The sequence below is a fragment of the Drosophila willistoni genome (genome assembly GCF_018902025.1).
Source record: "Drosophila willistoni isolate 14030-0811.24 chromosome XR unlocalized genomic scaffold, UCI_dwil_1.1 Seg143, whole genome shotgun sequence".
NCBI lineage: Eukaryota > Metazoa > Arthropoda > Insecta > Diptera > Drosophilidae > Drosophila > Drosophila willistoni.
In genome coordinates this window covers 104465-120839 of record NW_025814056.1, presented here as the reverse complement: position 1 = coordinate 120839, position 16375 = coordinate 104465, and the positions used below count along the sequence as shown (strand labels likewise).

Here is a 16375-nt window from a genome sequence, read left to right as displayed (position 1 = left end):
CCCCATGAAGTATATATATTCTTAATCAGCATGAGAAGCTGAGTTGATATAGCCATGTCCGTCTGTCCGTCCGTCCGTCCGTCTGTGGATATGCGTTTTGCTCAGCCGTCTTAAGCTATCGGGTTGAAATTATTTTTACCCGGGAAAAATAAAGTATGAAAACCATCAGGATAGGACCACTATATCATATAGCTCTAGAAGAACTAGAAGAAACATTTTCATAAAAATTGGAGTATGCTATGAAATTTACATATGTGATATAAAACCCCAGATCCCAAAATTTGAATGTGATCGGATAAATATAACACAAGTTACAGTCAATATAATAATCGGCTCTGCTCCCAGCTCTGCCGGTAGCGCTGCTTGCTGTCTACTACGTCTTTCGTCATCAACAGAGTACATGCATACACACACAGACGCAACGCTACATAAACTGTATGTGTATGCGTGCGTTGCTTTGCTTTGGGAATGACGGAAGAACAAATTGTCAAATAGAGAGTCAAATTGTTTTGTTTGTATATTGATGAATTGAGTTGCAGAAAACAAACATGTAAAATTATTATTACCAAGGACTGCAAGGGTATATAAACTTCGGCATAGCCGATGTTAGCTTCTTTGATATTTTTTTAAGCTACAAAGAAACATTTCTAGTTTTTTTTAGCTTTTTAAATCCGACCGATTTAAAAGATAAGACTAAAGATGATTAGCCTGTCGATGATGAGCTGAGCATAATAAGCAATATATGTAGATGTCACCGAAATGGATGAGTTGACGGAGGATGCGATGGAATATATCGCGGGCTATGTCATTAAAAAATTGAGAATCAGTGACAAAGTAAAAGAAAATTTGACATTTACATACATACGTCGACGAGGTGTCTCACGGCGGACTTATTAAACCGTCCGAAAAATTTCAAGAGAAGCTGAAAGAGCTCGAATGTATTTTTTCGCAGTATACAAATAATAATAATTTTGAAGTTACAAATAATGTAAAGGAAAAATTAATATTAGCGGCGCAAAACGTCGATGTCGATAAACTAGTAAAATCTTTTCATTTTAAAATTATAATATATTTTAGAATTAAGTACTTAAACATATAAATTGAACTTAAAAATCAAAAACAAAAGTTAATTGGAAACTCCAAATTATTAAAAATAAAACTTTAAAAATAATTTCGTCTAATTAATATTATGAGTTAATTCAAACCCCACGGACATGCTAAGTTCTTCCCACGGATATGACTGCCAGGCTCTGAATTAGTCTGTTGCAGCATTTCGACGCGAGCGTGTTTATGTCGCTTTGCTGGAAAAATGCACATGAAATATGAATTATGAAGTTATTTTCGGGCACGCTCGTTTGAGCGATTGAGGCACATATTGTTCACTTTTCATTTTGCGAAGTGTAAAGCACAAACATACATTGACAATTTTCGTTGGCTCCCTTTGTGCCTACCCCTACTTTGGGGGATGATAAGGTTTTGCCGGGCCGAAATTTTACCATCCATTTCACCATCCATCCAATCTGGGCAAAAGTGTTCCTGCAGAGTTTTAATTTGTCAAAGATCGGTTTTGTATGACATTTTATTTAGTAGTTAGCTATTTATTTTTACTTAAATGTATGTATGTATATATTTACATTAGGGGTGTTCTTATTTTGAAAAATTCGAAATTCCACGAGTGCCGGCCGTTTGTTTTTTCTTTTATTATAAAAAAATCTCGGAATTGGGGGCCGATTGGATAATTAATGGGCGCGGAACTCGCCTAAAGTTTTCAGTGTGATGCTCCCAAATAAGCATACATAGCACCATACAAATAGCATACGAGTGAGCGAGATGGCATGCTATGCAATTAAATATAAGTATATTGTTATTGATGTTATTTCAAAAAAAGAAAAGAAGAATTAAAACAAATGTTTTTTTAGTTAATGGTTTGACTTAAATTTTTATTATTTTGACTGACTAGACCGTTTTTTTTTTACAGTGGGGTATTTTGAACGCATTCCAGTGCTCGTTAGCTACAATGGTCCTTCAAAGTTCCTAGGTGCACCGAAAGTGTAATCTTCAATTGGCAAAACTGTTGCTGAAACAGTTTCTGAAAGGTTAGTTAATTTGAGCAAGTTGATTAAGTCAATGGCTTGTCCTATGACACTACGGCTGCAAATTCAGGCATTTACTCAGGAGCAGCAGATCTATTGAAAAAAAAGTTCAGACGCAGTCCAATTAACCTGCGAAGCCTATTTGAACTGAAGCTGTCCTCGACATCTGCAGCAAATGCTGTTATTTAAAAGATTTTTACAATCATGGCCAAATCTGTGGAAGAAAAATTCTTAAAGTGGCACTCCAGATAAAACAATTCATGTCAGAATTTGTGAAGCTGAACTCCATGACTTCACGAAATTGGATCTTGGTGCACTAAAGAAATGGCAGAGCCGTGAAGATCATAAGGTATTACTTTAGCTACCTTCAATATTTCTTGGTGTTGAGCAGTATTCTTTTCATATACCTGGACCAACTAGGCATGCACGCTGGATGTCAGAAGATAAATATATATTCCAGTAAGAAATTTTCTTACAATTAGTCAAATTGTATATTAAAGCATGGTTTAAGGGTTTAAACGCTATTGAAGCTCCTCTCCATGATCTGAACCATATAAAAAGTTGTTTCAAATATCCAAATACTGATGCGGGAACTTCGGCTATAATATTAAAAATATATCAAAGAAGCTAACTTGCAGCCAGGCCTGGACTGGGACCCTAAGGGCATACCGGGCATACAAGTCGAAGGGCCCCGTATACTATAAATTAAACACTTCCTTCACTCACGATATAAAAAAATTAAGTTTTATTTAAAGTCACTTGATTACATTTACAGTATAATTAAAGTTTACTAAAAGATTCTGACTGTTAGTGAATTTCGCGGAGCTAAAGCGAAGTTACTGGATGATTTGAACTTAGGCTCAAGACTGATTTGCTATGAATCGATTATGTGGGATGAAGGCTTGGGTACTTGACGTCGTCGTAGGCGGCGGCGTTGGCTGAGTCCAATAGTCCACTAAGTGCGTGGGACCATTCTTTGTTTACACAAGTGTGCAAGACCATCTTTGTTTATTGCCGAAATTTGGGGCGTGATTATGGGTATGCACCGAACACCACACCATTCTTCAAGGGCCTGGGAAAGTGGGGTGCAGACTTGTTGTTTATCCTAGCGATCGGACTCTAACTTGGGATAGGCGATCATGCGACAAATGGGCATGTGACGATTGAGTGGGATTGACCAATGGGCATTGTATGTGATGATAAAATAGGGTCGGCCAATGGGCATGCGATTAATTAGCATGTGTTGACAGGGGCGTAGCGAGGTTGTCGATAATGGGGGGGTGATTCTCATTGAATTGCCGACTTACCTCGTGTATTTGCCAACAGCATGTAGATTTGCGGTAGAAATAAATTTACTTCGATAAAACAAGGTCAGTGTATAAGGAATTTATTCTTTGAAGATAATTTGGCAAAAATTATAATTACAGCATTTGGTACGTACACGAATGTGTAACTAAAACTAACATTGCGCAGAAATGGACGACAAATATTTCTAAGTTCCTTTTATTCGTTGATCAATTGTATTTAAATTTTCACTCTGCGGTGTTTCAATAACGACCATTTTTCTACGAGTTCGTGAATGTTTATGTCGTCTACCTTATCGTTTGAAGAATAAAGTAGCATCAATGCATTCAACCGATCATCTCCCATCGTTGTTCGCAAATGATTGAAAACCAATTTCAATTTACTAAATGATCGTTCACAAGAAGCTGATGTTGACGGCACAAAAGATGAAACTGGAGGTTTCCTTTTTGATGCTTCAAATGGATTCAACGGAGCTCCAACATGTTTGACTTTAACACGTTTACCATGATGTTTTGATGCTTCGTGTCTAGTTCTATAATCATCGTCAAATTGACCCTCACATTCTTCACATTCCAATTTAATTCTTTTCGTAACGGCTTAGACATTTCCCTTGAACCTACAAATAAGCATAACGTTTTGAACTGTCAATTTAAACAATTCTTGGATAATTGGATTAGGAAATCTTGAGCAAGTTCCGGAACATTTTGTTTTGATTGTTTACTCGTAAACATTGAGGTTAGGATTCATGAAGCATGGTAATATTTGCGATTGCGGGACTTAGAACTTACCTTCGAAATACTATCATCAGAATAAATTATATCACTCGATTATTGCTGTGTGGCTCCGACAATACACTAAAGGATTTTTTCTCCACCGAAAATAAAATAAAATAGATTACTCCAATAATATTGATCGTAACGATTATTATCGAATGTCGAAAATTCGATATCTCACGAATTATCGATATGAACATGCGCAGACACTGTATGCGCCGATTTTTCAAATCGAATTCAAATGTTACAAGAGCACTTAATTATTATACAATTATATCCAAATGCAAATTAAAAACCGTTATAACTTTGAATCTACAAATAAATTAATAAACGTAATTGGGTTAATCAATCACACAATATTCTGATTACCGAATGCATGTCGACAATTATAAAATAAAAATATATTTTTCGATTTTGAGAATCAAAAGTTGTTGATTAGCCGATTAGTTTTAAACAAATTGCCGACTTTAAAAACTTGGGGGGGTGTCACACCCCACATTTTAATTTGTCTATCGTTTTTCAACAATGCGCTTTTACGTAAGACGTAATTTTACTAGATTTTAACACTCATCAATCAGTCAAACGTTTTTCAAGTAAATTGCTCTCTAAGGATAAGGCGTTAATAGTTCGTTCATCTTCAATTTGATTCAAGTTTTTTTCAACTGCCATTAGCAAGAAAGTTTCCAAATGCTTTTGCGTCAAACAGCTTCTCAATATATTTTTGACATATTTTAACTTGGAAAATGATCTTTCACAAGCTACTTGCGTACAAAAAAGTGTCAAAAAAATGTATATGCAAGAAACAGCTGTTTGTAAGTTTTTTTCATGAAGTAAGAAGCGTTGTAAAAAAAAAAATACCAAAAACCCGCACAATTTTTGCATGTCTTACAAGTTTTAGTAACATTTGAGCATAGAGATGGATCTGATTCCTTCATTTTATCTTGATCTGCAGGCAGTTCAGTGTCGGAGTTCTCTTCGTGTAAATCTCTACCATCGTCACAGTTTTGAGTCGCTTCTACTAAAGTAGGTCATTTTGAGGCAAAGTTTTTCAACTTGACAAGAGCTGGTAGAGAATTTTCGAGAAGACCATCCGCTACGATATCAAGAAAAATTTTTCGGGTCGAGGCATGAGAAATCTAAATCTGCGATAAATTCTGGCATTCGTGTAGGATTTTATCCTTGAGGGCTTCCAAGGTCTCAGGCTTGTTGATGTAAACACGGGACTTCAAAAAACCCCATAAAAAGAAGTTCAAAAAACCCCATAAGCGATCCGGAAACGCTTCCTTCACAATTATTCCGCGTTCTTGGAGAGTGTATCGCTCCATGGCTTATTCACTTGTATTCAGTATCTGTCTAGCCCACAAATGTCAAAACAGATTTGACATTGGCGGCCATTTGCAAAAATGAGAGCATCTTCCAATAGGGTGATTTCTTTTGCGCCACTCATAATTTAAAGGCTTTTAATCCTTAAATTAGAAAAAATGGTAAGACATTGAAACATGACAAAAATAAAAAAGTTTATCTTAAAATGAGCATCATAAATTCAATTAAGTTTTAATTCGACATAGTTTGAAGGCTAACGTTTTTATTAGCGAGAATTGTAGAGGTATTTGGGAGACTGAATATGAAACTCGACTTTGATTCCACCCATAATAAAAACAATGATTAGCCTTGATTATATCTCTGAATGTTTTTGAAAGAAAATTAGAATTCTTTCTCATTAAAATTTGATAACTTTTTGTACCTTGAATTCCAACCAACATATACTGAGTGGACAGCCCATCAATCACTTTAAAGAAACACATGCATATGTATGTATTACACCTCAATTTTAAAACGTCGGTTAATATCATGAACAATAAACTACTTTAAATATAATATTAACCTCAGATAAATATCATTAAGAAAAATGTCAAAACCATTAATTATGGAAAAAGACCACAGACTTGCCAAAGTATAGCTTTGTTAGGGAAATCTAAAGATATACAATTATAGTCGATTGAAGGAGCCCCTAAACGTCTGGGGCTCAGGCCTTTTGTTTATTTTACATATATACGAACAGAACATTTTTTACTGCTCTGCTCTCTCCCTTCAGTACCGGTCGCCGCAAATTCCTCTGAAAATCCGAGGCGATTTGTCAGATGTCGCCTCGGAATTTCAGGGGACTAATTTGCGGCGACATTTAGCATTGTGTATCCTAGCGCCTCGGACATTCTCTCGAATTTTCGGCGACATGTCGCCGGAAATTCCGCTGAAGACGAAGAACCAAGTCGCTCGTATGTTCAACGGAACTTGTGGCGACATTTCGCCGAAAAATCGAGCAAAAACATTGCTCGTGCGTTCAACGGAATTTGCGGCGACATTTCGCCGGAATGTCCGAGCAAAATAGTGGTTGATTTTTCAATAGAATTAGCGGCGACATGTCGACGCAATGTCCCAGCGAAATTATAGCTCGGATTTACAATCGACATTGCGGCGACATTGTCGATGGAATATCCCCCATTTTCCCAAAAATAAATAAAAACTTGGTTTGATTTGGTTTTTTAAAATGCAATAGTTTTTATTTAATAGCATATTTATTTTAATTTCTATATTTCTATTTTTTAACATATTAAATTAAATTTAAATATTTATATTTACATTTTCTTACGTTTTTGATAGTTTCGCTTTATTTACGTGTCTTTGGCTTGTGCCAAACAATTTCTTAGCACGTTGGGTCACCCGGAATGTAATTTTGGATGGATTCTGAAAAGAACAAAATTGATTAGGGAATGAAAACTTCATAATATTTTAATAACACTTATGTACCTTTATTACTGTATACTGAATTTGAAAAAATTCAACAGTTCCTGCCCCTACGAAATTCAATCGCGAATGAACAAAGAAACGAAAAGTACAAAGCGACGTGCGCAGAAGTTGGAAAAAACAATAACAACAATGCACTGACGCATGATGAAATAAGTACAAGGTGGTCGCGTCCATCATGGTCCCGTCGGCAAATCGTACGGTCCTATGCATGAAAAAAAAGTAAACCGACAACTGATAACTGACCACGAAGTCGAACGACAACTGAAATAAGACCTCGTCGTGAGCAGCGCTGCTGCCGATGGGACCACCTTATACTTATTTCATCATGGTTTGGAATATGTGGCGATTTTGTCCCCGGCGACATTTGGTACTGAAAGGCTGCTACACAATATTTCTTTACTTTTGACAACAATGTCTAAAATTCCAGTAGCTTACAGGGCTTCTGAATTCCAGTGTCCATCAGTTTATTACGTTTAAAAAATGATTCTTACTGAGAACCTCGTATGAAGGGGCTCGTGGCTAACTGGTACATTCCCTCCAGTACCAAATGTCCCCGGTCGACAAAGTCGCCGCACAGTGGGCGATTTGGCTGATCTAGCGTAACTTAATTGATATGTGTTAGAATATTGGTGTTTTTTTAATGAAACTATTTAAATTATTGATATTTAATATTAAATTAACAAATCCAACTGAATAACATTGTATATATTTGATATATTTTGTACATAAAATTAATATTTAATTAATCGGAATCAGAGCTGGAGTCTGTTTCTTAAATTTTTTCTAAAAGAAGAGCTTTTACCTTCTTATCTAAAATCGTATATTTTTTTATGAATTGTGTTGAGCTTCTACGTAAACTACTTATTAAAGGATCCGAGGATATTAATAACGTGTTCATTAGGTCCTGCATTGAATTTGTTCTTGAGTTTTTGCGTGTATGCTTCAGTCGAAAGTTTCTAAAATCTTTATTTCTTGCTTCCAAGGCTTCTTCCGACATCATACCAATTGGAAGAGGTACACGTAAAATGATTCCAAGATTTTTTATAAGGATTCCATTAACTCCAGTTATTTGAGCAGAAAGATCGTGGTACTCGAAAAATCTTCTAGCGGTATTACCGCTATTTGTATTTCCTGTTCCCTGCGTTGGAATATCCACCAATAAAGCCATCTCCTTCATAAATTTATTTTGAATTTCGCTTTTCCTTTGATTTACGATGCTTTTGTCTAGTCCGCTAACCTTCCACTTCTTTATTGGGAGTCGATATCCTATGTGTAGAATGCATTCAAAACAGCGAATCCAGGCATGTAATGTCGATAGTCCGTAGTCAAGGAAGTTTTCATTTATTGGCAATTCCAAAATAAAACTCAAATTGTTCATATTTTTCGGTGAAACTTTACAAATTCCGCAAGTTTGGGTTGATGCGTCTGTAATCACGCTAAGGACTTTGCCGTCAATCATGGTCAATTGCAATTTATGTTGAGCTCTAAACATACAAAGACTAGTAGGCTTAATGTTTGAAATTTGTAATTTAATATTTTCGATTTCGTCTCGAATTAATTCCACAGATTCTTTTGCAAACATAATTTTTAGGGGTCTGCAATATCGGGTTGATGATGGCCGTGGATTTTTCCATAGTATCCTGCTCTCGAATTGCATTTGTAAAGGCACAATACAAATGGCAAAAAAATTTCCATCAACCATTTTGAGCTCAGAATCCAAAAAGCTTTGCCGATATGTTGAATGTCCCGAGCTTCCATCGCATCCCCACTTATAAAATACTGATACATCCTTATATTCATCAGCCTTAACGAACACAGAACTAAAAACCTCTGGGTGTGCTTCAACAATTCTTGTTACTGTGTGATCCAACATTTCTTGTAACGAAATTTCAGCACAGCATTCGCTGACTATTATTTCATCTGGATAACATCTTCTTTTAGCGGAGCGTAATACATCATATGTTGGATAAATGTTAGCATTTCTTGATTTTGCACCAGCTTGCATTAGTTTATATGTATTTTTTGTGAAGTCGCCATCAATATACAGGGCTAATGCTTCGTCTGGAGTGTATTTTTTAATAATTTGATCAGGTTGAGGATTTTTGTTCATCTGTTTTGCAACTTCCGGATCTGCGCCTACCATTGAAACTACTTGAGATGCACTTCTCTGTCCGGTTTTGTACAAGCTTACCCGTGTAGCTGTCAGCAGTTCCTCGCATGTATTTTCCTTAACCAATCCAGATACTTTGGTGCATTGACGTTTTGCATGGCAATCAGACACGTTTTTGGGTTTTCGTCCACACCGTTTACCACCGGATTCTTGTGAATATGTTATCTCTTCTTCTAACCAAAGTTTGATTTTCTGTTCAAATCGCTCATAGCCTCTATAACATTCTCGCCATTTTTTTACCACTTTTTTGCAAAAATTTTTTAACATATTTAATGAAGCGTTGTACTGGTCTTCTGTAAGTTTGGACCTATCTACTATATTTGAAAAAACAAAGTTGTTGACTGCGGTAACTTTCTGCGAAGGTTTGGTTTCTTTGTGCCATACATCAAACAGAATAAGTTTGCGTACCGACATGGTGCCTAAAAAGTCAAATATTATGAGCAGGAGCTTTTTGGAGCAGCAAAGGCTGCTTAATTCAAAATGAGGACGAAACATATTAACACTAGAATACAATTTGGATCCGACCCGAAGAGGCCCACACTAAGTTTCAATTACCATGATGGTTAATTTCTACCACATATAAGTACAAGAACACAAATGCACAGGTCACAAAACATTTTTTTTAGTAAAATACATACCTTAAATTGTCAATAACTGCAAAAAAATATATAATACTATCAATTTCTGACTTTTGTTCAGACCAAAGCATCAAGTGCAAAAAGCGCGCCAAAGTGTTTTGCAAACAGCTGTTTCAACATACTGCTCGTTTGTGATCTTACAGCTGATCAAATATATCGAATAAAGCATTCAAATTATCGCCGATATACTAACCAAGGTTTCAGTAATTGGCAGGAAGTATCATTTTGGAACTTTTAAGACATTGCAAATGTTAATTTAGTTACGCTAGATCGTCGAAATCGCCCACAGTGCGCCGCATCGTCGACTATACCGACGAATTAAATTCTGCCGGCGTCGACAAGCAGAGACCTGCCGACGGTGCCCGAACTATCCAATGTAGTCGTCGAAACACTTCGGCTACCGAAAAGAATTGAGCAAACACAATTTCTTGAAAAAAATTGACACAAAAAAAAGCAAGAATAGGAAAAATGCAGCATCAAATAATATTTATTTTCATGACGGCTTTTCCATACCCTTGTTACTAATGGATGAGGAAAAAATTTGAACATTATTATTATTTTTATATATACATAATTTGTCAATAACTTGTTACTTATAAATTGATAATTAAATAAGCATGTTCTTTTGATGTGAAACATATGTAAATTTCACATAATTTTACATGCATCGTCGGTTATGGCCAAGCATACTCTGTGTTTTCGGCACGCGACCAAAAGGAAGACAAAAAGAACAAAGTTAAAGCGGAACATTGCATTGTTGTTTTTATTTACCATTTCGGCACGCGTCGCTTTGTTATTTTCGTTTCTCTTTCCATTTGATTTAGAATTGCGTACAAGATAGTTGTCACAAAAGTGAGGAGTTAGAAACTTGTGAAAAATTACAGTGAAAATATTCAAATTATTCAAAATATATAAAGGTAAGTTTGCATTTCAAAATAAATCAAATAAAGTTTTTTTAAAATAAATTTTGAAAATAGAAGTGACAAATTTTAATTTTTTATGTTGCACGTGGCATACATTTTTTTTGCTTTTGCTTTCATTTACAGTCAGTCACAAAAGTATTCGTCTCTAGGGTTCCTTTATATTCATGCTCGTTTTTGCCGGATATTCAATAATAAGAGACTGTGAATCAAATCGGAGATCCGATTTTAGGGTCTTCTTATTCGTTTGAAAATTATTTGCAAACTCTGAAAAGATTTGTCCGAAAGCCTACACAAATTTTACAACAAGTACTTATATAGGAAAATTGTAGAAGATAGTTTCGATGTAGGGAGGGAGGAAAAAACAGAATTCGTTAGAAATGTGCTCAAAATAAAGGGATGCACTCTTACCAATAGAAAGCCAGATAATTTTTGTTATGTTGGAGAAAGCATCCCAATTCAGATAGTTTCATATGAGTAAGAGTTAGGAGAAATATATATTTTAGGTAGGAGATTTCTTAAGATTAGTAGCTTTTATAACGAGCCCATAGTTGCATGTAGTGTAGGAATTTATTTAGCAGAATTAGAAATGGCTCAATCTGTAGAAATGTTTAGAGTTTCCGATTTCGTAATGCGACGGCGCATTAGGCATCTTTTGAAGATTCACTTACCATGGTTCGAATACCTACAAAAAAAAAATTCCTTGTGTGTTTCATTATTCACTGTGGAAATAGAAATTAATAAATTTTTTTCCTTTTAAGTAGAATGGCTGGACAAGGAACACCCCCGAAAGTTATGCGCTTGCGCCCCAGCATCGAGTAAGCATTACAATGACTTTCTAAAAATTATTCTAATGCATTTTCTTTGAATATATTTCAGAAAGCATCGTTGGTCAACCGAGTAAGTATTTCAATGAAATACCCAAATATTCAAGTTCTAAAATTTCATTTCAAATTGTTTTTAGGCAACGCCGATCTGCTAAAAAGGATGAAGTTTGCTCCATCCATGGAGGCCAATATTGGGAAAAAAAAATGGATGAGATGAGGAGCCATCTCAATGATGCTTTGGCGACACAAGCTGCCTTAACAAAGCAGTTAATGCGGATGGTGAGCGACAAGCCAGACGACAACTCCGCTTTATTCCCCTTGGAGTCTGTGGAGGACTTAGTAAAGATGGAGCATAAGATAACGCCGGACTCTAAAGAATTTTATGTACATACATATGTATTCTTTTTAGCCTCTCTAAGTTATTAGAAATACCTTTAGCGAATCCGTGTAAATATCAATCAATTTCTATTCAGAAGTAGTGTTATTCACGGATTCCCTAAAGGTATTTCTAATAACTTAGAAGCCACATATATTAACATATAATAATATTTTGTATTAATTTTATTTTCTTCTTTGTTTGCAGATCAAACGAATGAACACCTTGCTGACCCAAGCGGCCATCACGAAAACCATACGAAAGGTTTTCTCAGATGACCTGCTTGAATCGCACAACGTAGATGGGAAAAATGGGAAGCTAAGCCTTAGAGCTTATCCCCAGGTGTTAAGCTGCTTACTAGGTAAAAATACAATTTTTCGTATTTTAATTTTTATATATCTCTATAAATATATATTTGTCCTTTCAGAAGCCATTCAGATGTCTGAAGGAGGACAGCCGGCGGAGAAGGTGCTCCGAAATGCCATCGGCTGCGATGCCAAAAATACAGTCAACAAAATGAAGAATCGACGTACGAAGGCATTAGAAGATACATTATTTATTGTTTATGTTTATTGGTATACCCTTGCAAAAAGGGTATATTAATTTTGGTCAGAAGTGTGCAACGCATAGAAGGAGGCATCTCCGACCATATAAAGCAGGGACCGTAACTGTTATAAGATAAAATAAATTTTTATTTTTTCCCTCAACCCATAACTGTTATTTTTGAAAAAAAAAAACAAAAAAATCATTTGTAATTTATATAGAAAAATATCAAAGAAGCTAACATCGGCTATGCCGAAGTTTATATACCCTTACAGTCCTAGGTAATAATAATTTTACATGTTTGTTTTCTGCAACTCAATTCATCAATATACAAACAAAACAATTTGACTCTCTATTTGACAATTTGTTCTTCCGTCATTCCCAAAGCAAAGCAACGCACGCATACACATACAGTTTATGTAGCGTTGCGTCTGTGTGTGTATGCATGTACTCTGTTGATGACGAAAGACGTAGTAGACAGCAAGCAGCGCTACCGGCAGAGCTGGGAGCAGAGCCGATTATTATATTGACTGTAACTTGTGTTATATTTATCCGATCACATTCAAATTTTGGGATCTGGGGTTTTATATCCAATATTATCACTTATGTAAATTTCATAGCATACTCCAATTTTTATGAAAATGTTTCTTCTAGTTCTTCTAGAGCTATATGATATAGTGGTCCGATCCTGATGGTTTTCATACTTTATTTTTCCCGGGTAATAAAAAACCCCGAAAACAAATTTCAGCCCGATAGCTCTTAAGACGGCTGAGTAAAACGCATACGCACAGACGGACGGACAGACGGACATGGCTATATCAACTCAGCTTCTCATGCTGATCAAGAATATATATACTTCATGGGGTCGGAAACGTCTCCTTCTGTGCGTTACAAACATCTGACCAATTTTATAATTTCTCAAAAATAAAAATCATTGCTGACACAATTTGAATTATTAATAGTTTTTTTTGCAAAAATACACATCCAATCTGAAAAAAATTTTAAAATTTCCAATTCCAAATGCTTACCGTTTTTAGCTTGAGAACAAACCAAGAGATTTGAGTAAACATGTTACAGTTGTGTTTCAATTAATAAATGCAGCAAACAACTTCGGTCAATTTTGTCACATTCAAGCTGGGCACTATTAGAACCGTTATTAATTATTGGGCTTACTTCGGCCGTGCCGAAGTTTGTATTGTGCTCGTTTTAAGCATTTTCCATAGTTTTATTATCAAACGATTGAAGTTAGAATTGGAAATTTTAAAATTTTTTTCAGATTGGATGTGTATTTTTGCAAAAAAAATATTTGAGAAAAGAATAAAAATCATTAAATGATATTTATAATTTTTTTTTTTTATATAAACCACTAATGATTTTTATTTTATTTTTTTTCAAAAATAACATTTATGGGTTGAGGGAAAAAATAAAAATCAAAAATAAAAGTTATTCTTGAGTTTTATTTTAAAAATCAAAAATAAGAATTAAGATTGAGGGTTTTTGTAACAATTATTACATAGATGATTTTTTGGAAATTTTTTGGAAAATAATAATTATTTTCGGTCCTGATATAAAGTATATATATTCTTGATCAGCATGACAAGACGAGTTCAAATCCGTCTGTCCGTCTGTCTGCCTGTCTGTCTGGATCAACAGCTTATTATAATTAAATTAAATTAGTTAAAAATTAATAATAAGTGAATATAATAATTATATGTAATTTATTAAAATTACATTTTTCAAATATTGCTGTGAAATAAAAAATTTAGTAAATAAATAAATTAATTAAAAGAAAATTTTGTATTTTATTTTTGTATGGACAACACTATCGACATGCAATGCAATTGTCGATCGAACGTACTCTGAAGCGCATGAAAAGAAGTCCCACCGACCAACGGTCGACATTCAACGCAATTGTCGATGGAACGTCCTCTGACGCGCATGCAAAGAAGATCCGTCGATCAACGGTCGACATTCAAAGAAAATGTCGATGGAACGTCCTCTGACACGAACGCAAAGAAGACCTGCGACGTACCGTCGAAGTTCAGAGGAAATTTCTTTGCAAATGTCCCTCAAAACATTTACGAAAAACCACCCCCGGACATACCGTCGACTTTGTCGCTCAGTTGTCCCGATTGTCCTTATTGCTAGGCCATCTAATATTAAATGTCGCCGCAACTCAAATGAACGTGTCGCCGCTATGTCCTCCAAGACAGCGGACATGTCCCCGTAAACTCGACGGGGAGTCTCCGCAGACTCGTACTGCAGGGTACATTTAACTCAGGGGTAGGCACGCATACAACCAAAAATGAGACTTTTCATTTGTGTGTGTGACAACAAATACGAAGTACGAAACGTTTTCTTGCTTTACACTAAAAAAAACTGCTTAACTAAAATAATTAGATGAAAATGTTTCGAAAAAATGTGAAGTGCGCTATAATTAGATTATAAAGAAGGAATCTAAAGGAACTTGATAGCAAATAACGCATTGCACATTAAATAAAAATTTACAATAAAGAAAAAATAAATTTTTTCAATTGTCAACAAACATTTTTTTAGTGTACTTTTGACATGTGGACAATCATTTTTTTTTCTGTTAAGCACGAGTCGAATTGTTTCCGAAGTGCACGAGCATTTACAGTGTATGTGAGACGGCAACGCTGCGGCAGAGCTAGGCCCTAGTCCGGGGAATGGGCCGTGGCGACCACTGATTTAACTTCTTTTTCTCAAGAACATTCTTTTGTACTTCATTCGTCTCAAAGGGCCCCATTCTTTTCCAATATAAATACAATTTTGACTAGGAACCTATAATAATATTTTTACATGTTCCAAACTTTTTTCGGTAACTCAATGCAGCAGTGCACAGACAAAACCTTCCAAATATCATTTCCATTTCTTGTTCTTCTTCTTCCCCATTCCCTTTTACAAGCATGCTGTGATTGGCACGCATACACATACATACAGTATGTCCATTAATTGTTTGCAAAATGAAAAAAGGCACACAAATTCAAGTTAAACATGGAAAATTTAATGAAAGGCATAATTTGGGAGTTTTTTTTTTATTAACTATTATTTAAGCGAAATTCAGCTTTAGGTATGACAAAAAAAAAGAAACAAAATTTCAAGAAAACGGTAAAAGAAATGAAGAAAACTAAGAAACGGCATTTTTGACTCTGTCTATTAATTCTTTGCAAAATGCAAACACTGATTGAAAGAAGACGAAAGATAAAGTAACGGGACATCAAATACAAAAATTTTTCGTTGCGTGCTTTTCTTAAGTCTTCTTTGCAGTCACATTCCTTCCAAAATTTTGTTGAGTTCGGTGCACTTTATTGTCCAAATCAAATTTACGCAATGCCTGGTAAAAGAACCGACAACAATTTAATACAATTGGTTTATTTCCATTACAATAAAGGAAAGACAGCAAAAGAGTTGGCTGAAATGTTCCAGGTCAAAGTGAGAACAGTGTATAACATTATAAAACGTGCGGAACAGGAGAATAGGCTGGATCTGCAGACCTCCACAGGCAGGCCAAAAAAGCTTTCTCGACGGGATTGTTCAAGAATCCTAAAAACAATTGAGAACAAACCGCAAACAACCCTCAGGGAATTGGTGAATGACATTAAAATCAATCTCAACAAATCCGTGTGCCCTGAGACTGTTAGAAAAGTGCTAAATATCCACAAATATTCATCACACGTAGCAAGGAAGAAGCCGTTGCTCTCAGCTGCTAATATTGAGAAACGTTTAAGCTTCGGAATGTCTAATGTCAACAAGCCTTTGGATGCTAATGGAGGGCATACAAAATATTAGCCAAATATTAGCTTCATCTTCGAGAAATTTACTTGTAAAATGTAATGTTTGCATTTTGCAAACAATTAATAGACACATCTTATATGCTGTTTTTTTTTTGTTTCTATGAATT

The 16375-nt window shown here is 35.3% G+C and overlaps 1 protein-coding gene across 1 annotated transcript; it reads left to right on the top strand.

Annotated features, from left to right (window-relative positions):
• Positions 1-11451: 11451 nt before the first annotated feature.
• Positions 11452-14601, top strand: LOC124460647. Its single transcript, XM_047011894.1, has 6 exons — positions 11452-11525; positions 11587-11607; positions 11672-11918; positions 12118-12271; positions 12338-12439; positions 14330-14601. Exons 1-6 carry the CDS (start codon positions 11473-11475, stop codon positions 14599-14601), a joined length of 849 nt encoding a protein of 282 aa, XP_046867850.1. The 5' UTR covers positions 11452-11472.
• Positions 14602-16375: the final 1774 nt, after the last annotated feature.